Source organism: Zootoca vivipara, chromosome 1 (genome assembly GCF_963506605.1).
Source record: "Zootoca vivipara chromosome 1, rZooViv1.1, whole genome shotgun sequence".
Lineage (NCBI taxonomy): Eukaryota > Metazoa > Chordata > Lepidosauria > Squamata > Lacertidae > Zootoca > Zootoca vivipara.
Genome location: NC_083276.1, coordinates 129,784,007 through 129,808,901, shown reverse-complemented (window position 1 = coordinate 129,808,901; position 24,895 = coordinate 129,784,007). Strand labels below are relative to the sequence as shown.

Below are 24,895 nucleotides of genomic sequence, written 5' to 3'. Positions count from 1 at the left end.
AAATATCTGCAAAATAAGAAATGTATGCTTGCCTGCCTGTCTTAATTTCCCATTTTGTGGATTGGGTTTATATTTGTAGATTGGGTTTTATTAACAATATGAGTCTGTGTGAGTCTGTAGGTATTTGTGCAATATATACACAGAGCCAGGTACATTCTAAGTTAAGCATTTTGAGACTCCGTGATTTCACTGGGAACGTGAAGCTTATACTTGACTTTGACTGGGTTGTACCATAGTGTGTGTGTGTGTGTGTGTGTGTGTGTGTGTGTGTGTGTGTGTAGGTTGCATGCATGCCAGTATGCAAAATGATACTTTAAAATGGTTTATTTTAATAATAGAATTGTAGAGTTGGAAGAATCATCTAGTCCAACCTCCTGCAATGCAGGGATCTCAACTGAAGCATCCATGACAGATGGCTATCCAAACTCTGCTTAAAAACCTTCAATGTAGCAGAGTCCATCACCTCTTGTGGGAGTCTGTACCACTGTCAAATAGTTCTTACTGTCAGAAAGTTTCTTCCCGATGTTTAGTCAGAATCTCCTTTCTTAAAACTTGAAGCCATTGCTTCAGCTCCAACCCTTTGAAGTGGGAGGAAACAAGCTTGCTCCATTTCCCTTGAGATATTTGAAGATGGCTATCATATCTCCTCTCAGTCCTCTTTTATCCAGGCTAAACATACCCAACTCATGAGGTCCTTGAGTTTGGTAAAATGCTGTGAACTGTATATTGATAGCGCCATTATAAATGCAGAAGTCAGTTTATGTTAGAATGTCTCTGACCTTTGAGATTTTATAATAATGTATAAAGATTATGCCTTTCATTGGAATATCCATTCACTATTTTTTCCTTCATATACCACAGCTATACAAGCTACTGTACTAATTTAATAAAGTGTGACCAAAATAGTTCGTTTGATGAAAAAATATCCCCATCTATATCTGGAAAAGAACATAATCTTCTAAGGTTTTGCTTTTAGGCATCTGTGATTACATTTCCACTTCAGTTGTTATGTTCCAGTGGCTAGTGTTTAACACTTCTCCTCTAAACCTATTAAAATGGCTCTTGTTTTCTGTTGAATGCCCCTTGTGAATGGTGTACATTTGTGGATGAAGCAACCCCAATACAAATACAGAAACTCTCATTCATATTCAGTGGTAATGTTTGCTGAGCAGATGTCATGGGACATTGTTAAAAATGAAGGACCTGCTTCCAGAAGACTTCAATGAGATGCTTTTTGAAGGATAGCGCTTATGGCTGAAGAACTGTAATATTACTTTCTGAATTGAAGACACACATATACGCACAAGTAAGGTGGCCCAGATCAAGCAGACTGGGCTTGCTGATTGACCCATATTTCACTGCATAATCTTTCACCCTTTTTAGCAGCATCTGCCCAAAGTGATATCTGGGTTATCCAGAAAGCAACATTGGTCTGTGGCAGAACACTACCTGCTTTATAACTAGCTCATTCAGTGCTTAGCATTATGCTTACTAATTTGACTTGATTCAGGGTGCTCTATCTTTCATAGGACACACCTGAATGTAACTTGAGTTAAGACATCTCCAGCCTCAGACTGGCAAGAATTCTGAAGACTTCCCTAGAGACAAGGCAGAGGAAGCTTTAGGGGATAGCAGAATCATGGAGTCATCCCTTCCATTTTTCCTATATTTCTCACCAGCTCGTTTCCCCTCTCCCTCTCCCTCCCAGCCCCTAGAGAAAATTGGTCTCTAGAGGAGAGGGCTATGAACATAGACAACAACTGATCAATGGGACCGGCAGCTCTATGATCCCAGCCAGCTTTCTCTACCCATCTTTGGAGGGAAATGATCTACAGTCAGAGCCTTGCTTATTTTTTACGTGATATGCATTACATATAGCGAAGACTCTAAATCAGTGCATATTCAAATGTCAATGTTCAGCATATAGACTTTAGCATAATCATAAAGAAACCTGGCACTGCAACAGCTGAAGTAATGTGAGCTGTGAACATTTAATATGGGCCACTTGAGTTAAAGATGGTTTCTCTGCAGTGAGCCAGTTTGGCTATGCCCAACCAAACGAGAGGCAACAACAGCAAAATCTTCATCCTGTAAAATAATCATTCGCAAGAGGCTTTTATTGTTTTGCAGCTAAAATTAAACCAGTAAATTATTCAATAAAATGTTGATGTCAACAGCTGTTGCCATTCAAAATGAGACCTTTTGCTGTTTTTGCAAATCTAATTACAACAGAGCCATTAGGGAAATGAAAGTAAGATCGCAGAGACACTGCCAGAATCTGTTGTAGAGGCATCTTCCATTTGGCCCTTTAAAATCTGGGTTGTATAATAAGAAAATTGGGAGTACTATTGGAACGAAGCAACGGAACAGATATGGGGTGAGAGAGAAAGGCGTAGAGCATTTCTAATGGTGTCCTTCATGAACAGGATATGTTTGTGTAACGTGTAAATACTACATTTTAACTCAAGATGGAACTGTGACATTGCAAACTGCTCCAGGTAGCTTAGCTAAGATGTGAAATGAAGTGAAAACGCTTGGTCTGCTCTTCACTTGCTATGAGAGGAGATAATGTGATTTCATGTAGGACATGATATCTTGTATTATTCCATTGTGGAAAGGAGTGGGGATACTTCATATAGTGATAGTAACATGCAAGGTTTATTTTTTATCCATTTATATAGGTAGGCTCCTAAAGATTTTCCTGGTTCTGCTCCTATTCCTTAACTACAGCTTGACATGTAGGAATTTAGCTGGTGAATTTTTTTCTCCCTCCTTTTTTCTATGATGTGGGGAGGGGAGGGGAGAATAACTTACTAACTTTCTGCAGTCTGTTGAGCATACAAGCAGCACCAGGAAAAAAAATTGTTGGCCAAACCCATTTGTAAGTTGAAATTCAGTCCTTACAATCAGACGGACAGCGAAGGAAATTTCTCCAGGCAAAAGTAATATTCTTCAATATGTTGTGTCATGAATTATTTCTTTTGCTGGAGCTTCTGGAGGCTATGGAGAATGAAATGTGTATCCCTCTTCATAAAGGAGCAAATCCCCCCGTTCTGCTGCTTTTGCTACAGGAATCTTTGTTTTGCTAGCCCTTCCTATAAGAATTCACGCGTGGTTTTTCTTAGGACTGCCAAACCATGAAAAATGACAGCATTAACAGTAACTTTGCCAACTTTCTCTTTGTCTACTCTGAAACCCCTGGAAAATTACCTTCTGTAGCAGGTGGTTTGGCTTTGGTTTAGTGAAATGTGCTTCCTGATAACTTCCTGATCTTTGCATTACTAAAAGTAAAACATGATATCTTGCCACCACTCAGAATACCCTAGACTCAGATGAACAAAGAGGCAGCTGAATGGGGGGAAATATATTAATCTTATGGCTAAACAAAACAAAACAAAAATGCAACAGCACTTCATTCCTTTATGAAGATTGCTCCCTATATTAAATGTACTTCTGTCACTCAGTATTAATATTAAACTGTGAGTGGTCATAATGAATGCCCCAGATATCTAGATTTAATGTCTCATCTGCCAGGCACTCATTTAAATATGCCCTGAGAAAGAATTACTATTTTCCCTCCCTTTTTTTTCATTTTCCAACTCATACCCCCCCCCCCCCATCTTCCTGGCCTCACAATAGAAATCAACACTTAATGTGTCTTTCTCCCCTGTACAAATCAAATGGAAATAATATCAGCAGTGATCAGAATGTGATACCCGTTTGGTTATTTGGCCCACAATAGGAATGGTTGGAATGTTACTTCATGTTTTATTATTTACTCTCCTTCCGCATGTATGTCTCAAGATGATGTACAGAAACAGATGAAAAACAGCTTTAAAAAGCACAAAAAATAGGAATAATTTCAGTTAAACAGGAACAATGATTTCTGAGTAGAGATTCTTGAGGAATTTTATATTTACAAGTCCTGACCTGATCTGCACTTACCAGCAAACTCGGTGGCAGCACATGGCATGCTAAAGCGAATTCTGGGGCCATGTTGCTCCCGCAGGGTCCACAACTGTTGACACCAAGTCCAGCAAGGAATCCCATTTTATATTTGCCGGGCACCAGGTTCCTGTGACTGACCTTGTCCCTGTCTCCATTTCACTTCTCCCATAATGCACTGTTGTATGTAAGTACAGCACGGCATCTGAAGGAATTAAAATGGCGGCAGAGGTGGGTTGAGCCACGTAGAATCATAGAATTGTGAGCCCACTGCTGTCCTCACTAATCTCTGCCTGTATCACTCAGATAAAATACATTCTAAAATGCGTATTTTGAAATTAGAAATGCGTATTTGAGAGAATTTAACCTAAGCATTTCAATACGGAAATACCGCATTTTTATCTTAAAAGATCAAGTTAATGAGGAAATGGGAGTACCCTTCCCCACTTCCAAATCTGTAAGTTGATTCCCACTGCAGCCAATAGTAGACATTTCAAATGATGAAGGAGGGCTTCTCTCCTTATGTCACTCAACAGAACAGCACTTAAAAAAACCCTAATGCTAACATTTCATTGAGGAATGTACTGTATAGCATATCCATCACCCTCAATAAAACTGTGCCGGCTCCTCTCTGTTCTGCAAGTCTGTGTTTTTCCAGTTTTCCAGTGGATTTGCCCTGGATGTGCTTTTCTTTCATTACAGCACTTGAGTTCCTCAGCCAGCCAGAAATGCTGGATGAGAGATGGGCTCAGTGTGGAAAGCTGTCACTAACATATATAGGCACCCTTTGAAACCCACCTCAGATGTTTTGTACAGTAGGCACATTTCAAGAATAAAAGGAATGTGAGCATTTTGAGAACAATGACTAAGGAACACATTCCATCACCTCGCAGTGATATTCTCTCTCTCCTTTACATGTATAGATCAGGTTAGATCCGTGAAGGTACTCAACATGGGGTGTTATGTTTTGTTTTATCCTTCCTTTATTCTGGAGTGTGTATTTCTTTCTAAAGAAAACTAATGTACAAAATAGAAGAAGGGTCTGTGCATTTAAATTGAAAGGTTTTGTCAACTTAGACAACAGGCGAGGTCCCAAAAAAACAATGCAACCATGTTCATGAAGCTTTGACAATATGTGAAGCAGAAAAGCAAGAAAGATTCCAAGGTGAGAGATTCCCCTTTTATGCCAGCCAGCCAGCCAGCTCTCTAGAGGCTAATGGACACTTCGGCATCCGAAGAAGGCATTTTTTTATATAGCTAAAGAATGCCTCCATGCTCTGCTTCTTTTGATGTGCTACAGAAGAGAAACTGTAGAAGTTTGCATCCTCTTTCATTATAAGCACAGTTTTATGGGAACTGCAGAGAGGGCATGTGAAGAAGAAATATTGCCAGGAGGTCTGTGGCTGGAAGCCCAACACAACTGAACTGCCATGCACCCATCTGAATCCACTTTCTTCCTTTCGATACCCGGAGTGGTGTTTAAAACCAGACCTCACACTCCAGAGGAAGCTTTCTTTTCCATGGCTGCTATAATTTACCTGAATCTAGTTTCTGTAGGATACACCTAAGTTCATCTATTAAGACAATTGCAGCCATCCTGTTTTGGCAGTTTTAATGGGAAAAATAAAAAATGGGAATTTTGTCAAATGAAAACAAGGTAAGAAATGAAGTGGAAAGAACAAGGAGTCTGCCAAAGGCTAGGTTCATTGCACATTCCCACTCAGATTGCTATTTAAGACAAGATTTCAAAATGGATTTAGTTGTGTGTCTCTTGTCTTTTAATCCCCTGCTGCAGTCACTAATGACTGTCTATCGATCTGCTGGATTAAGCAACTGCTCTGAGAAAATAGCATTCCGTAGGTCTCTCACCTTAGCAGGTAAACCGTGTCTTTGGTCATTTCCGCAATGCCACAATGGACTGTTAGAAGGTAAGTGCTGAAGAACCATAGGCCTGGCCAGTCTCATTTTGTTCTCTGTTGCTTGTTATCTTGCTTTGAAAAATGTTCCTAGCAGTGATTTCATGACAACGTGGTTAATTCTGAGAATGATAACCAACTGCCTTTGTTTTCCTGCCTATGCAATGGCTAATGCATATTTTTTCTCTCTTTCTCCTTCCTTCCATCGGGATGTGCTGCAGGTGCATAGGCCCACGCCTCGAAGACTGCATTGGTTTCATGGATAGGTACTTGCCGAGCACTTGCTCCTCTTGCCACACCTCCCATGTTCCATGTGTGGGCAAAGGCGCTTGTGTGTGCATGGCCCCTGTGAATGGTGAATGATATTTTCTGTTCTGTAATTGCCTGCAGGTGTAGAGGCCCCTCTAGTCATGACTGCATTTACTATCCGTGGACACGCCAGTCCACTTTACTACAACACGCTAGGTAACATCCGTCATCCCTGCTTTTTTGTTCTTCTTCTTCTTGCCCTTTTCTATATTTTATAAAGTAGGGGAGAATCGTGCTAACCAGTTTGCTCCGCTGGAAAATGGATAGGCCAGTGTGCAGATTGATTCTTGTCTGCAACTCCTCACAAGTTACTCAGAGTGCTTAATGTAACTGAATATAGGAAGATATAGATGCACCATATCTTCACCATAATCTTAAATTGATTACCTAGAAAACCTAATCATTTTGTGAGGGAGAGTACAGTGGTACCTCAGGTTACGAACTTAATTCGTAACATGAATAACCGTTGCCACCTCTTATTCCCTGCTTCCCCCCCAAAAAAAAAAATACCAAACATAGCCGGATGATATCAGCTTTTACAAAATATGCAAAGTTTATCTGCATTACATAAATATTTCCTAATTTAATAAATCTATTATAATTATTTGTTTGATTTTAAAATACAGTTGATTCCTTCAGAGCAATTGTAACATTTCTTTCCTATGGAAATAATATAAACCCTTCACTAGTAATGTGTATCCAGCAATTCAAACTGGTTAACATGACCTCCTGGTTCAAGCATTCTTTTCTAACCTAAAAACTAATTGTTACCTTTTTTTTCATTTAAATCAACATCACCTCATAAAGAATTGTACCTAGTTCTCTCTAGTTTGTCTTTCAGGTAGAAAAGTAATACAAACGTCTAGCTCAGTGTATGTTTCTGAAGATGTCTCAATGTCTTTGGGTTGTTTATTTAATTAATAATTGTGTGTGGTTTTGAAAGACTGGTGTTACCAAAATAGAAATTTGCCTAAAGACTAAATATGGTGATTCTGGTACCATATTTGAATTACTGTATATTCCTGCGTATAAGACTACTTTTTAACCCATGAAAATCTATTCAAAAGTCGGGGGTCGTCTTACACGCTGGGTCGTATTTCTTATATGGAGAGTATATCCCAAACTCTATATTTTAACTAGAAAAGTTGGGGGTCGTCTTATACGCCCAGTCGTCTTATACGGTATGTGTTAAGATCACACAGCAGCCCTGGCTATTGCAAATGATCAAGAAGCAACACATGTTTGTATTTTCAAAAGAAATTTCAATCAAAAGCATTGCAGCCCTTGAGTGAACTCATTGTGCCACCATATATTTCCTTCCTGGCACACAGAGAGAGATCCTGTTACGGGGGGCATAGAAAACAGGGCAGGTGGAGTGAGTGCGGAATGGGACTCAACAGATATATTTTCTGTGTGCCATCCAAAGACTTTTCCTCTGCTGCAGATGAACATAATTGCTTAGGCTTGCGGTTTTGTGGGCACATCAGTGAGCAGATAAGCTGCAAAGCTCCTTCAGGTGTCAGAAAGATTGCAGGCATCCCAGACTGCTGTTTGGATTTGATCACCTTTGTTTTCTTGATTTAAGACTAGGGGCACATGAAGTCCCCTAAAGATCACGCTATTGTCAGACTCAGCAAAACATATAATTGTCTGTTTAGAGCTTGTAATCGTGTTGCAATTGCACACTAGTGTATACCAGCATATAGATCTGGTGCAGACTATGAGCATGAATAATTTCCTAATTGTCTTACTCACTTGTAACACTAAGGAGCCAGATGTTGCTCAGTTCCTGCCAGTTGAAAATTCCCTAGCATAGGGCAGTTGGCACAGAATGGCACCATCAACTCTAAAACCAGCTTAGGAAGCACATGCCAAGGAGAACAGGAGAGAGCAGGACTCTGTGCCAAAGTTATTTGGCCGTGCTTCTGTGAGTTGGCAGATGGGTTACAGCCTGTTCACTGTTGTTACCCACCCACCTAGCTGCCCCAAGATTTTCTATTGTACTTTTCACAGTTGTTTCTGAATGACGGCGCTTCATTGCACTGGGAAAAGGCTACATTACCACACGTTCTCTGAAAATCGTGATGATAAAATTAGTACTGACTTGCATGGCAGTGCAGCTTGGCATTTTCGAGCAGCTGGAGCTTCAGTTCTCAGACCATCTCTTAACCTCCAGGGAGTTTTGAGCACACACTTCCCTTTGAATTCTCAACTATTGGAGAACGGCTAAAATAGGAGGTGGGGCAGTAACCATGAAAAAGCTATCATTCAGCAATTAAAATAATTTATTATAATTGTTTAACTTTAGTATACATTCTTGAGCATCGGAAGAAACTATACATACGGTAACTGTGTGTTGGGTTTTAGGTTATATTTTACACTTCTGTTTCAAAGGAAATTCTGCCATTAGTTCAGCATTTCCTCAGAGAAATAGGGTTGGGTATCATGACAGCACCTTCCTATATGAACCAGATTATCATATCTAGCAATTTTGTGCAGATGTTAAACAACCAAAACTAAACAAAAGTCATCCACGGAGTCTTTTTTTAGCAGTGGCCTCAAAGCCACATTCCTTGATGTGCTTGAAGCCACTTTCTGCCACAAGGAGGCATTTGATATTTCACGGACCTGGCCAATTCACCCGCTCCTGCCTGATGTTAGGAGGTGGTAGCCTGCTTCCTTCCAGGCATCTAGGCCACATCCTGCTGATGTCAAATGTTGAAGCTGTTTGCCACAAGAAAACCAGCATTCATTTTTCCCATTGCCACAGCTCTTCCAGGGACAGGCCATTTGCTGTTTAGTATTCAGACAACCAGTTTTACAGAGTTACCATGGATCAACACACACTGGGGTTGCGGAATGAGGCCAGTCACATTAACTGGTGGGGCAATGACTTCGTCCTGAGTAGGGCAAGATAGAGGGCAGGTGAATTAAAAGTCCCTTAACTCCTGGGTCCAGGATACCTTAAGGCAGGCATCCCCAAACTTCGGCCCTCCAGATGTTTTGGACCACAATTCCCATCTTCCCCGACCACTGGTCCTGTTAGCTAGGGATCATGGGAGTTGTAGGCAAAAACATCTGGAGGGCCGCAGTTTGGGGATGCCTGCCTTAAGGATTGCCTGACTCATTATATCCCGGCCCAATCACTGAGGGATCTGGGGAAATCACTGTAAGTGGTCCCTCATGGCTCAGATGCACTGCTCATATCCCCTGAAACTGTGTGAATTTTATGGAACTTGTGGTTGAGGTCCGACAAGCCCCCTTGCATGTGTATATATATATTATTTTTATTAATTTTTTACATAAACAACAAACAAAACAAACATACAAATAACACATAATTTTGTTTCACAATAACTCACATTGTTATTTTCATATTGTGGGGACTTCCCTCACCCCCCCCCCCCTTTTGAACTACATTATCCATTTATATCCATTTATATATTTAGCAGGTTCCTCTTATAAAACCTTACACTATATTAATAATTCTTAATAATTCAACCTCTCCTTAAATTTTTTTCTTATACACTGCCGAAAACCTATACTCTGCTTTCTTAAAATAATAATAATAATAATAATAATAATAATAATAATAATAATAATAATATTATTTATACCCCGCCCATCTGGCTGGGTTTCCCCAGCCACTCTGGGCGGCTTCCAACTGAATATTAAAAACAGTACAGCATCAAACATTACAAACTTCCCTAAACAGGGCCGCCTTCAGTTGTCTTCTAAAAGTAAAATAGTTGCTTATTGCCTTGACATCTGCTGGGAGGGCGTTCCACAGGACGGGTGCCACTACCGAGAAGGCCCTCTGTCTGGTTTCCTGTAACCTCACTTCTCGCAATGAGGGAACCGCCAGAAGGCCCTCAGTGCTGGATCTCAGTTGTATACAAATTGTCAAAATAACTAAAGAAAAGAGCGACTAGGGTGCCTCTGGTATATAAAACTCACCTGCAACACCAACTGTTTCTGGTTCACTTATATGTGCAGTAACACACTTACAGTATATGTGTTAGAAGGCATACGAAACTTGATATATGCACATATAAATCCATCTGCCAGTACTGCCTTTCCTACTCTGCAAAGCCCTGGGGAGAGCAAGGTCTTTTCTAGCCCTCCGGTCTGAGACCTTTTTGCAATGTTTGTGTTCCGACGACTGAGGTATGACCCAGCCTTGTGATACCTGAACAGATCATAGGTGGTGACTACCTGACACTTTAGAGTAAGCACTTGGGATTCTGTAGTTTGTTTTCTTGCTTTGCATTTTACTGAGCACTAAAATGAAAGGCGTCGGGCTAGATGCATGGCAAATTGTGTGTGGTACAATATTCAAAACCAAGCAGCATGATTGTATTCGGGGAAAACATTGCCAGCATTTCAGCTTTCGCAGTAGGCATTCAAGGTGTAATTAAGAGCAAAAGAATCCTGTAAGCCAACGTGAACACTTTTCTGTTTTCCTGGTAGATGAACAATCATAATATGGCAGATGTAGTCAGCATGGGGAAACTGTGTTTTTAATATTTCCTGGTGTAATCTGATGTCTGTACTGATTTACACCCTAAATGAAGGTCTTTCTTATTTCCACATTTCCCCTTTTAACTAACAGGAGCTAATTAGCCAAGTCTTCCCCACTGAGAGATGGTTGCATGAAACAGTGTGTGGATATTAACTCTCTTCATCCTTTTCTTCCAATTGAACAAAAGCACATTTCTCCTTTCGACTCATCCCTTTACAGATATCAGGCTCTTCTTTTCTGTTGACTGTGTATGTATACAAGAGCTAATTAACGGCAAATCCTTTGTAAAGCAGTGAAACCTTTTCCTCGTTGTGTTTGATACCCGCTTCACAGTATGATTTCATTATAATTTCACAGTAACTCAGCAGCACAGAATACATGATAGGGAATGGGAAGCTTGCCATTAATAAACTCTGAATGTTCATAGTCATCTTCATTTTTATAACGCTCTGTTCTTCTGCATGGATTAAAGTTTCCCATATGTTCCAGATATTTATAGGATAATTATATACATAATCCTGTAAAAGTTGGTGGGGACAGAGAGAGAGAGAGAGGAAAAAATGCACCGTAAAATCTACTTAAAGAGAGGGAAATATAATTTATTTGTGAGCATAAAGCAAAAAATTGTCTTTGGACTGGTACTATTGACTATGCAAAAAAGTATTTACCAACAGAGGCCTTTGGGAAAAACAACAACTTATAATGTACTAGAGAACTTATCTCAGTCATATCTGAAAAAATGTGTTGAGGGAGGCACCATTGCTGTGCAAAGCACTGAGAAGATCCTGCTTTCTATCCCCAGAAACCTCTAATTAAAGGACCAAACAGCAGGTGCTACAAAAGACCCTCTGCCTGAGATCCTGGATAGCCACTGCCAGTCAGAGTAGGCAATACTAGACTAGATGGACAAACAGTCTGATCTGATGTTAAGGCAGCTTCCTCTTTTCAGCTACCTGCAGTTTGTTATGTTGAAACTGGGAACTGCAGCTATTTTAAACGGTTCAGCTGAACAAGTCTGAACTGCAAACCATGACTTGAGTTTGACTTGTTCAGACAAGTCATAATTAAAACCAGGGCTGGCCTGCCCATGAGGTGTGGTGAAGTAGTCGCCCCAGGTGGCAGAAGCTCCCAAGGCAGTGGACCTGCGGGTGTCTTGCCGCCTCCACTGGAGGTGCCAGCATCCACACTGATTTCTGGCATGATCTCACCACTTCTTGCCACCACACAGAACCTAGGTAAGGAATGCTGCAGCAGGGGTAGCACTTTCCATTTCACCTTAAGGAGTGAAACAGGACGCACCACCCCAGGACGTTTGCCCCAGTTCAGACATAACAACAAACTGCAGTTAGTAGAACACAGGAAGCTTCTGATGCTTCTGATCTCACAGCTATGCCAGAGTAGGAAAGGAGGAGATTACATTACCAGGCTCATCTCCATGGTGCTATAGCCAATGCAGCTATCGCCTATGGAAGCCCAGTTGATGTGATCAAGAACATTTCCTTGTTCTTATTGGTCTAGCCCAATTTGTCACCTGACTAAATATTCTGAAGCATAAAAAGAGCTTCTGAAACTGAAAACGGGCTCTTCCTTAATTGTGCAAACACCCATTTGGTGTTAGGTGCTGATCTGATGCTGTTGTTTTGAAAACATCAGGTGCAATTTTCTTGACCTGTTAGGAACTGTCTAAGGGGAAAAACAACTTATTATTCTAAACTTTCATGTGCATTTTTAATACTGTTCCTTTTAAGTGGAGACCTTCAGTGAACTCCTTAACTGTTAAAATTAGGCAGGTATGGAGAACCGTCACCTCTCTTGTTGCTGCCCATCGCAGTCATTGTGTGGTTGCAGCTACAGCACTTGTTATCAGTATATGAGTACTAACATCTCATTTTTTAAGGGAAGGAAATACTGATCTTAGTACCTTGAAAAGACTGGATAGCTGCAGTAGCTATATTCTTTCAATAAATCAAACCTCATGGGCAAAGGAACAGAGATTGTGCTTTTACTGCTCTGGCAAACTCTGTCTCGATCTCTACATCCTTAGAAATGGGTTGCTTTTCAAGTTGCTATGTAGGTTTTATTCCCCGCCCCACCCTGTTACTATGATTTTTTGGGTATGTACCTATTTATAACTCTGAAACTTATGTCCTCTGAAACTTACTTTACACAGCTTCATTCAGCTGTAATTACAAACAGCACCTGAAAGGAATGCATCATTAGGCGGAGAAGAAACACAAAATCTGCAATTTGGGAACATTCCAAGATTCTCTAGTGCCTCATTAATGAATGAGGCCCGAGAACCTCAGTCAACAAAATTACACGCTAAGCCTAAATTTCTGCCACTTGTGCAGATTCATCACAAGGAAGGCCACCTGTTCTGAAAAAAGCCCCGCTGTTGTTAAGTTGAGAAAGAGAATCTCTTTTGCTAACGTAAATATTAGTTCAGATAAGGTACTTACTTCACTGTGGGATCAGTGAGCTTTGCATCAGGTACAGTAGCAGAGCTAGTGCTGTCAAAAAAAACAACCCTACGACATGTCTGTGAACAAGAACTAAATAGATTGTGGGCTTGCTCTTGTTGCTTTTAGAGTCCATGGGGATTGAGTTGGCTGTGCGTATGTTGGCTGAGCTTGCTAAATGTAGGTTTTACACAGTATGATGTCTGAGGCTCAGCTCAGCCATTCATCAGGACAGCAAGAGGTTTTGCATGGTGGTTGAATGGGCATGCCTGGTCCTTTGTATCATATTCATGCAATCCCCTCTGTTTTTTCAGGAGGAGGAGAATCACATAAATTGGGTATGACTTCAGCAAGAGGAGGGGAGGGCTTGCTGCTCTGTCATGTGAAGACTTCCCCCAGCCCATTAAGTGTTTGAATTAGGACAAATTTGCTATGGGCGGCATGATCTGGGCATCATCTCTGGTGCTGAAGGAGCCATAGCTAATACTAACTAAAACATAAAAAATTATTAATATTAAATATTACTTAACTCCAAATGGCTAAGCAAGTTAAACGGCCAATTCCAATGAACACTTGTAAACCAGACACTTGTAAGCCTTGTTACTGCATATTTTTGTGTGCATAAAGGCACAAACTGGCCATCCCATATCTGCAATCTGTGGGTAGATACAGATAACAATTTTAACATACATTTTACCACACATCTCCCCTGGATGTGTTGGATAATCTTCCTTATTATTTGATGGGACAATAAGAGAAGTTCCCCTGGAGTGGTTTGGTCATCCGTATAAGCTCCATTAAAATTGGCCATAACTGGGATTGAACAATCCAAATTTAAAACCTTGCTTGTTATGCAATATATAAGCTTATTTGCAATGGAGTCTTATAAAAAAAATTGCAAACACACTTTGATTTTAGGAAAGGCAAGTACCTTGGCCTGTAAGATGAGGTAGGATCTGAAAAACAAGGGGATAAATTGTACAAATGAGAATATGCAACAAAAGTATATGCAGAAAGAAATCAAAAATAAGGGAGAAGATGAGAGGGAGAGAAAATATCAGCAATAATGACATATACAGGGACATTAGTTGGCAATGTATCACATTGAGTAGCAAAGTTAAAGAAGTAACACATCATTATTTTTTTATGCAACTAGAAGTGTAGCTAGTACTTTCTTAACAATTCTGGTCCTGTTCTGGAGCATTCCAGAAACCTAGCATCCTTCTTACATATCAGAATAAATTGCTTATTTTTCCAACTTTCATTGAAGTTTAATTGAATTTACTGCCCAAAATTCTCAAAATTATCATACGCATAGCTGCCAAGTTATCCCTTTTTTAAAGGGATTTCCCCTTATGCTGAATAGGCTTCCTCGTGAGAAAAGGGAAAACTTGGCAGCTATGATCATACGTGATTTTTAAAAGAGAGTATCCACTGAATATCTTCTGGTTGTGCTAATGTTCTCCAAATTCTAGGCACATATTTTATATTCACCATGAGCATTTGACAGGAAAAGATTTTGCTGCGGCAGTGAACATTTGACAGTAGCTGTGAGATGGCATGTGGTTGCAGTCAGAATTTGGCCATACGCAGAAGCAATTTTTCAGTATTTGATAAAAAAAAAATTAAGATTGTAACAGAACTGAAATTCAGGGTTTCCTTATTCTATATTTCACTAAGCCCATTTTCTTTAAATTACCAATAGCAATAGAATGCAGAGGATCAAATAAGAAAGCTGTGTAGTAGCTTAATGAAAAGAAGCACAATACAGTGTGGCAATAAAGGTACAAGAAAAACCAAGGATTCAATCCACCTTTAAAAGTCACAGGATTTTGATTGTTAATGCATTTTATGCAAGTATTTGGAATTCTGCAGATGTGCATAATATGTAAGCCTTGCATTAATTTACACCAGGCTCTTGACTTTATTTTGCCTCTTTTCCCACAATCAAGAGGGATTTGATAATCATGCTATAACTTGTGTAGGGCATTTACACAGACAGAATACTGCTCTTGTAATATAATAGTGCTAACTCCCAAAGTAGCATCAAGGCAGGCCCAGGAATAAATACTGTATACCTTTTTTGTTGTTGTTGTTCCGCAGCTACCTTGAATTCTCCTTGATATTTATGAGCCCGTGAGAAGTTTCTTCCCTCATACACTTCAGAAAGTTAAGGTTTGCATATTTAGAAGCAGCTTGAGTGCAAGTATAAACACTGATCCAATTCTGGGGCAGTTTACTAGAATACTAATGCACCAAGTATTACAAAACCAGATTATGGTTTATGGAGACCCTGGGCAGTTACAGTTTAGGATCGGCTGAGTGGCATCTTGCCCCAGACATTGGAATGGCATTCAGCATTCAACCTGTGTAGTCTGAGCCTAGGCAAAGGCTGCCATCACACATTACCTATGGGGAAAGTGGTACGGACGCACATTTGCCACCATGCGAGACAAGTGCAGTATCTCTGTGTTCAAACCACTTCAACCACATTTAAAATGCTGAATCTCTTTTCATCCTAAGTACATCTTGCTACTGCCAGGTACGTTAATCTCTGGCATGTGAAACGTACTGCTATTTGCCATCTTTTATTCCTATGTACTTCCAGATTTCTTCCCATTCAAACGTTTGACCTCTGCCATGCTCTGAATCTTTGATGGTGAGGGCCCGCAAAATAACATCCCCGCGTGCCTACCATATCCTCCTTTGTTAATCTGGCCTTGCTGTGGCATGGATGGGGAAATACGTTGGCGTTTGCAGCATTTACTGAACATGCACTTGGTTTTAGATATGACTGAATGTATTTTCAATGCCTGGACCTGTGATGAATTTTCTTGAACATTTTATGTGTGCAATGAAATGAACGCCAGTACAGTGGTACCTCGCAAGACGAATTTTTCGCAAGACGGAATGCGTCTGATGATGACTCGCAAGACGAATTCATTTTGCGAAAAATTCGCCTTGCGAATCGTGGTTTCCCATAGGAATGCATTGAAATTTGATTAATGCGTTCCTAGGGGCAAAAAAAAGAAAGAAATTCCAATGCATTCCTATGGGAAACCGCAATTCGCAAGGCGAATTTTTGGCAAGACAAATTGACTCGCGGAACAAATTAAATTCATCTTGTGAGGCACCACTGTATTTTCTTTTCCTGAAATACAGGCAGAGAGGCTTTTGGGTGGTCCCCCAATCATCCTGCAGTGTTGGACCATGCCAGCATGCCTCATCACCCACCACTAAAAATACTTTGAAACACAATAGCCTCAAACATGACAAGTTTTTTAATGAAAGCTGTGAGTAGTTATCGATTCTGTTAGAGGCGGAACAGTTAAGTTTTCGTAGGATGGCATGGCCATTTCTCTTCCATCAATATTGCTGCCCATAGCATGTTCTTGATTCAGTGCCCCAATTAAATATCAGTGGAAGAAACTATCAGGTTAATTATACACAACTATTTATGCCACCTGCTAAATGCTGACCACATCTGAACTACTGCCGAGCACCTAGAATGGATGTCACCAGAGCAAACTGACCTCTTGGTGCATAATATGTTTCTGCTCAGTGTGATACGTGCTTACATTTGTAAAAAGCACATTTTCCATTTAATGCACAAAAATAAACATGGAGAGAACCACATACAACTTGGTAAAGTGAAGCGTGCCCAGTACAGCCTAACCCAAATTTGCAGGGTTTAACAGAGAAGCTTCATGGAGGGGAAGACTATCTAAAGAAGAGATAAGGGCACAAGTTGCAAATCATCCCTTTTGGCTTGACAGTCACTAGATTGTCTCGATCCAAGAAGAAGAAAACATTCATTTTTTTTGTGGAGAGGGTAGAAAATTGAAAATATGCAGCAAGTGTATAAAGAGAGCTCTTCTTTTGCTTAGGTTGAACCTGTTTCACCTGAGAGTCCAATCTAGTGGATTTAGATGTTTTCCCGTCACAGTTAAATCAATCTATATTAGACAGGACCTGACTTGGCATATTTTAAAAACAGCATTAATTCTTTTAGTGAAATCAGACACACACTGAAGAAGAGTGCTTGTGAAAGTTCTTCTTATGTTAACTTTTCCTGATTATTTGTGCTACGGTTTCTTCGACCCACTGAATGTTCGTGTCCTTCCCACTTTTTGGAAATTAAGTTTTCTTTATTAATGCTAAGTCATAGGTACAGACAAACAAAAAGAAAACATAAGTTTCCAAACACAGGGGCAGTTCAGAGGTTGCATTTTCTCACTAAATAGGGAGCAGAAAATATATATTTTTTCAAGCAGCAAGTGGAGAAGAGAGTTTTGTATATCTGAATTGCACACATAAGAAATGGCATCCTACCAAATGGCGTAGAGATGTTCGGTTCTTCCTTACCCTTAGAAATGTGTGGTACAGTATTTGAGTTATTTTCTCTACTGTAGCCAGAGTCCACATATACATAAACAAGAGCTTTATGTCCTGTAGTGTCTTCCATTTCCGGGCCGAAAAAGTTATTGCTGCAGCCAGTATCCATGTAAGAAGGCGACAAAGGTTCTGCTGGTGCATTTGCACTGCACCAACCTCACTGCCACCCCCCCACACACACCTGGTAAGCACAAAGGATTAGACTGAGGAGAGATGGGCAGCAGCAGCCCACCACTTACTGCCCAGAAGATTCTGGTGACCTTTAAATGTGCTTGGGGGAAGTTCCACCGTGAATAAATCCACAAAAGAGGGAGATTGAACAAACCGTTGTGTAAAGCAAACTCTTAGAGGTGCTCAGATTTATTAAAGCACAAAACACATTCAAATGCAATGAGGGGAATCTTCAATGACATTATTGCATGAGGCTTCAAGAAAGGGTTATATCTACAGCACTATTGAGTAATGCATCCTGTCAGCACAAGGATTTCTGTTTGCATGGTGGGATCTCCCCCTGCACTCCCCAAATCTGTTCTAGGGGTCCCCCCCAACCCTCTGGGGCAGATCTGGGGAAGTTGAAGGGTGTGCATAGGGGGAGTAGAGGAAGGAAAGTCCCATTGTGCAGAAATCTTAGTGCTGATGGCACATGTTAATTGAATACCACCCAATTATATCTCCCAGAAGCAGCAGCAGCAGCAGCACAACAACAACAACAACAATGCTTCTGGGTTTTGTGACATTCAGACATTCAGAAGTATTCAAAATGTCTTAGACTGGCTAACAACTATAACACTATAACACTGAAACTAAGGAAGCACAAAGGTCACCTTAATTTGTTATGGAGAGATATGGCAAGATGCGGTTGTCTTTGTGCTTTCTTAGTATGTTTATTTTTATATTTATTGATGGGTAAGGCATTTTAAAGTCATCTAATTGTGGGTGCAGTATTACTGGAGGGCAGGGGGAGGGAGGGACTGAGAAGGCACCTTGTTAAGGCGCATAGAACTCTCTGCATACACCTCATTACATGGTCCAACTCAATGCCTCTCTGTGTCATTAGCTGACTGATATGAAAGATGCTCAAATTCAAAAAGGGACTGATAAAATCTGTGTGAATCGGATACCTAGGCAGTATACAACATAATTAAAGCCTCCTTTGCAGAAGGAGTTTTATGAAAATGTCACTTAGGTATGTTCACAGGAACCTATGTAGAAACACGACTAAAGATTACTAATTTATTTTCATAAATTCTGAAGCAACAAGGGCTTCAATGCTCAGCCTACTCACATATTATATTACCTATTTTAATAAAGAAGATAGGATAACAGATGTTCTCTCCCCTGGCTTTCCTTCACATGCCAGAATTCTGTGTCTCTTCCTGTTCTCCAGTCTACACTATAAAAACACTTAGTAATAATATATGTAAGCAATTAAGCTCCAACTCCTGATTCTGACAGTACCATAGGGACAGTAGATGTTTTTGATGCTTTGAAATGGCTAGAAAGTTGATACATGCTCCCATGTTGAGCCACCTCATGTACCTTTGCAATATTAACTTTGAACTTTCATCTTGATTTGGTATGTGTGCCTGTACAGGACTGAATAGCAGATGTTACAAAGGAAAGGAAAATATTGCATACCGTTTAAATAAACGTACTCTTGATCTCTTCTAGATAACTGCCAGCTCACTGCTTATCACTCCTAGTTAAGGAGTCAATACATTTATTTAAAATCTTCCATTCACAACTTCCTTAATGCAAACAAGTAAGAAATATTCCGTTGCATTATTAATTATTATTATACCCCATTATTCCTCCAAAGAGCTCAGAGCACCTGCTTTCTTTTCCCCGAGTGATTCCCTGTCCTGGCAGGATATTGGGGCAGATCTGCCTAGCTCTAGCAATAGACTTCAACTGTTTCCACTGGCTGGCTAGTTGCTTCTGTGGTGGTCATAGCTGCCAAGTCTCCCGTTTTCCCCAGGAAATCCCTGTTTTTCCAGCTGTTCCTAGCTGAAAAAATGGATTTTTTTGTTTTTCCCCAGTTTATTCTGGCGCGGCGACCATTTTGGAACTGGGCAGAGCATGCTCAGAAGCGGCTTTTGATGCTGCTCTGCCCAGTTCCAAAATGGCTGCAGTGCGACTTCTGGCGTGGCAGCCATTTTGGAACTGGGCAAAGCAACATCAAAAGTCACTTCTGAGCATGCTCTGCCCAGTTCCAAAATGGTGGCAGCGCTACTTCTGGTCTGCTATTTCCGGCCGGTCCGTTATTTCTCTGACAGCAATTTGGCAGGTATGGTGGTAGTGGTGGATGCAGTTGCCACCAGCAGCCAACTAGCTGCTATTCCCGACCTAGGGCTCTAGGAGTGCTGTCATCACGTTGCAGCTGCAGGAAGTGGAGGCACTGTCCCTAAAGGGCTGGGTCACCTACACTGTAGTCTGAGGAACAGTCCTTCCTCCGAATGAGGTCTTGAGCGTGAGCTGGTCCTGGAATGCACCTGTTTAAACAGTTAAATGGCTGCAAAAGTCCAATTGAGGCAGGCACTCTAGGGCTGCCTTGTCCACAATGCCAAGGAAGGACCCTATAGGAATCACAGGAAGACATGGGCAAGGTGGTCACAGAGGACCTTAGGCGTGTCTGTGGTTGGCAGCAGCAGAGGAAGTCAGTCAATTTGAAGATACAGGGCTGGCTCTAGGGGGTAGGCTGGGTGGTGCCGGGCGCCGGGCCAGCAGGGGGGTGTTGCGCGGAAGCCCACCAGCCGCGGCAAGAAACGGGGGGCGGGGCGGGGCGCCGGAGCGATCTCCGCACCATGGCGCCAGGGTGCCCCGACATGCTTGAGATGGCCCTGGGAAGATACCTCAAGCCCCACAATGGGCTTTGCGATAAATTTGCAACATGGGCTTCTTTATCTCCCCCAAAGACCTTGCCTGTCATGGAAAGATGGTTGGTTGACTTTTGTCCTTTACTTTCTATGGGTCCCTTTATTTAAGCTCCTTCCATTTCTAGTATCGTAATATAGCAGAAATAGGGATTCATTAAACCCAAGTGACAGGTGTCCTTTAGCCACTGTTTCCTGTCACGGGTTCTAGTATCATTTTTTCCTGTGCACTGTGGAGTCCAGATATATAACTGGGACCTCAAAATGTTGTCATGACCACTAGCTTCCACTGCCCCTGGTAGATCAGTATCCTGGATTTATTATGTCTTTTGTTCCTACTTCCTGGTACCAACTGGATACCACACCCAATTGGCCAGTGTGGTGTAGTGGTTAAGAGCGGTAGACTCGTAATCTGGGGAACTGGGTTCGCGTCTCCGCTCCTCCACATGCAGCTGCTGGGCTTGGGCTAGTCACACTTCTCGGAAGTCTCTCAGCCCCACTCACTTCACAGAGTGTTTGTTGTGGGGGAGGAAGGGAAAGGAGATTGTGAGCCGCTTTGAGACTCCTTTGGGTAGTGATAAAGCGGGATATCAAATCCAAACTCCTCCTCCTCCTCCTCCTCCTCCTCCTCCTCCTCCTCTTCTTCTTCTCCTTCTCCTCCTCCTCCTACTCCTCCTCCTCCTCCTCCTCCCTGTGCAGGAGTGAGGTGGGAACAACAGGAGCATTGGAATTATTAGTCCTTGGAATAAGAGCCTGTTACAAACTGCAAGGCTTCACTTGCCTCTTGCTCTCTGTCTAGAATAGGCCTTGGTTCAGGAGCAACTGGTTGTTTATCATGCTAACCAGCGACTCAGCTATACAGCTGCAAATATAACGTTTTAAGTGTGTTTTAATTTCTCCGGATGGCCAACCTTGAATATGTTTGTCTCCATCAGATACCCTCAGACCACTCTGTCTGCTCAGTGTAAATAGTAATATTTACGTTGGCCTTAGTACTGGGTAGGAATCAAACTACTGTACTGTATATTTAAAAAGTTAGTGGTAAGTATTTGTCCTTAACTTGTATAGGCCTGATTATTCAGCTTAGAAGCACATTATACCATGATAATGAGACTATGATAGTTTGTGCTTACAAATGTCATAATGTCAGGTCACTTTTTGTGGCCTTTCATGCACCAAGGTCAACATGGCTATTTAAAAAATGCACCAGGGAAGGTCTGGACTAATTAACTCATCCCACACAGACTTTGCTCAGCATCTTAAGACATTGAACATTATTAGTGACACTGGAAGGAGCATATGTTATGGGTCAACTGCTGGCCTCTATCACTTGTACAGGTAAAGAAAAGTCACCTTAGAAATACATTTTTCTGCAATCAGTATAAACTTTTTTTCTAGTGTTTTCAGGTTCATTTCACATGTGCAAATAGGCACATGACCTATTGATTGTAACAAACATCAGATGAATATTATGTCAGGGAAATGCTAGAGCCAGCAACCTATATAGAAGGCTAGAGGCTAATTAAGTTTGTGCCCAGTGCAAAAGATCTCAAGTGTCGTCAATGCACTCTGGGACAAAGAAGCAGCCACTGCTATTCCTTTGAAAATGAAAAAGGACAGCAGTCATCTTCCCCGACCACTGGTCCTGTTAGCTAGGGATCATGGGAGTTGTAGGCCAAAACATCTGGAGGGCCGTAGTTTGGGGGTGCCTGCTCTAGAGGGCAGCCCCTGACATTTCTTCCCTAGGAGTGTGGAGAGACCTGCAGTGCCTCCTGTTCGCTGATCGGCAACTGTAGGGGTGGAATTAGGGGCAGGCTGCCAAGGAGGTGGCAGATCCAGCCTCCAAAGAGCATGCCATAGCTGTTGCTGCCACAGTGGCAGAAGCAGCAGTGGACTGGCCTCTGGCAATGCCCTGGCCCATGGTTCTACCCAGGGTAGCAGTTTCTTCATGCAAGTATTGTGGAGCATCTCTCATTGGCATTTAATGTCAGAGAGGAGCCACTCACTGTGAATCTTTGTTTCTCCATTCAGTGTTTTCATTTGTCATCAAAACATGGTGATTGTCTGCCTCCTCTCTACACAGCACCCTCCTTCCCCATCAAAACATGCATGATGGCCTGCTTAAAAAACAAACAACAGAACAGAATGTGATAAAGAAAAAAACTTTGTCACAAATCGTACTGTGTTTTTGTGTGATTTGAAATGTTGCAATACTAACTTCACAAATCCTTACACTTCACAAAATTTAATTTGTAAGCATGCACGCAAACTCGTTCCTGTGACCCACAGTTAACTGTTGGCTCCTGATTCACAGAACGCCCCTGATAGCTGCCGGAGTGATTGGAGGGCTCTTCATCATCGTCATTCTCGGCTTGACGTTTGCAGTTTATGTGAGGCGCAAGAGCATCAAAAAAAAGAGGGCTTTGCGAAGGTTCTTGGAGACTGAGGTGAAGAGCTTTTCTTTCTTCTGCAAAGAAGCACTAGATACATACAAAGACATTTCTGTCCAGCTTTGTCTAAATTGTTTTTTATTCTCCTATAAAGAGTTGTTCATGAAATTCTTCCCATCCAAATTTCTCTACTGATAATGGGGTACCCATTATGTTGACTATGTAGAATTAGTGTGTGGGGGTGTGGGTGTATTCCCCCCACAATTGTCCCAAACAGCTTGCTGAACTTTTAATGAAAACCTGTCTCCAATTTTACCTAAACACTTGGGACCCTCTTCAAATTTTGCCCCCAGTTAGTACTGAGTCCCTGAATGCCCTTTCCCCCAGCATGAGTTTCTCCCCCACTACCTTAAATTAGTTTGAGATTAAACCATGTATTATCCTTACCCATTTTCCACAAAAACATAATTATTTTTGAGGACTGGTATCATTGAGTATCCATGACGATAGGTCTTGAAATGGGTTGCAATCAAGAGTGCTCATATCAAAATTTCAGGATTGTGAAGCTGAAGAAGACCAGATAAATTTAATTTGGGGGGAAATTGACTCCATATGTTTGTCCACTGCATGAGAGTATGAAAAAATGTTGCCAGCTGCTGCTTGTCTTGTCACTGCAGCTCTGTGATGGAAAAAGTTGCATGAATGATGAATACATGTTTTATGCAACCCTTGAAAGTGCAGATTGCCAACCCTAGTTGGTAGGAGCTGGGGAAGAGGTTACTGAAGTTATCTGAAAGCTTCATTTTTTAATGATGGGCTGTGAATAAGTTTTCTTCCTAAGGCCCCCTGACATTTAATGTGTGCAGGCTCCCAAGATGCATTGCTCTTGCTTAGAAACTGCTTGTTTCAGTCCAAGCTCAAAACATGCAGTTGGCTGTTTTGAGCCGTTTAGCAAGTTTTTCAGAGTGTACAGGTCTATGCTGTATATGAACAAAAGACTGTCAACATGATTTGATCCTGCTTTATCTGAACTGCTTGACCTTTAGAAATCCAGCTTTACTTTGCAGTTACAACTGGAACGGAAATCTATTTCTTCTCAGTTGTGTTAGCCTTAGATGAAGACAGCTTTAATTTCATAGCTGTCTAAAGCAAATTCCTTGATGAAGTTGTAATTCTGTTGTTTTCTCTCTCTTAAAATTAATTGATCCACCCTTGATTTGACTGGCTTATAGCCATGCCATAAGTAACCAGTTCAGAAGAAACTGGCCTTGCCTTTTATGTTTAAAGAAATCATATTATTTTTAAAGAAATCATATTGTTTGGCTTAAGCATTCTAATTTTGAAATGGCTTTAAGGATGCCCTATGTGTTATTTTGAATGAATAGGAGAGAATATCCCTCTATGTTTAATCTTCCTCTGTAACCCTAGAAGCACTCAGTTTGGTTATAGTGCCAAACTCTCAAGCCTTTAACATTTGGCATCTGATTTCTAGAGGCCGTCTGCCAGCTGAGCAAGGTATTTTGGCTCTGCTGCTCTTGCCTTAAGGGCCGTTTTCTCAGCTTGCTTTGCTGCACGAGGCAAGTGTTGTAGGAAATACTAATGATGCAGCGATCATTTTGCAACATCCTAGATTGAGCTAAAGCTTCAGATTTTCTCCACTGTGCAACTGATTATACAATATAAGGAGAATGGATGATATGATCTGATCTATTATAGTTATCTGTGCACACAGAGAGAAATATTTTGAGTCAAATTTTGATGCCTGAAAATGGGATTAGTTTGGGCACAGTGAAAATTAACTGGATAAAATACTTGGAAGTCATTATCAAACAACTTTTGCCAACCTGGTGCCTTCTAGATATTTTGCACCACAACCAGCTCCAGGTACCCCAGGCAGCACAGCTGTGACAGCTAGCACTGGTTGCACACTGCATTGTCTTGCAGTTAACATTATTAAAAAAATCTTGCTGAATAATACAATAGTACAAGCAGGGCTTTTTTCAGCCGGAACTCACTGAAACTCAGTTATGGCACCTCTCAGGTGGGCACCATTGCCATTTTAAGAGAACGAGGGAGGCATTCGTGG

At 41.2% G+C, this 24,895-nt stretch overlaps 1 protein-coding gene across 5 annotated transcripts in view; it reads left to right on the top strand.

Moving 5' to 3' along the window:
• Positions 1-24,895, top strand: part of ERBB4 (erb-b2 receptor tyrosine kinase 4) — an 818,250-nt gene that overhangs the window by 640,856 nt on the left and 152,499 nt on the right. For 3 of the 5 annotated variants that reach the window (XM_060282309.1, XM_060282298.1, XM_060282293.1), the window contains exons 16-17: positions 6,252-6,326; positions 22,734-22,866. In XM_060282309.1, the coding sequence (XP_060138292.1) occupies positions 6,252-6,326; positions 22,734-22,866 (208 nt within the window). Of the gene's footprint in view, positions 1-6,082; positions 6,128-6,251; positions 6,327-22,733; positions 22,867-24,895 lie in introns of all 5 variants that reach the window. The other 2 variants (XM_060282304.1, XM_060282295.1) reach the window with 1 other exon arrangement.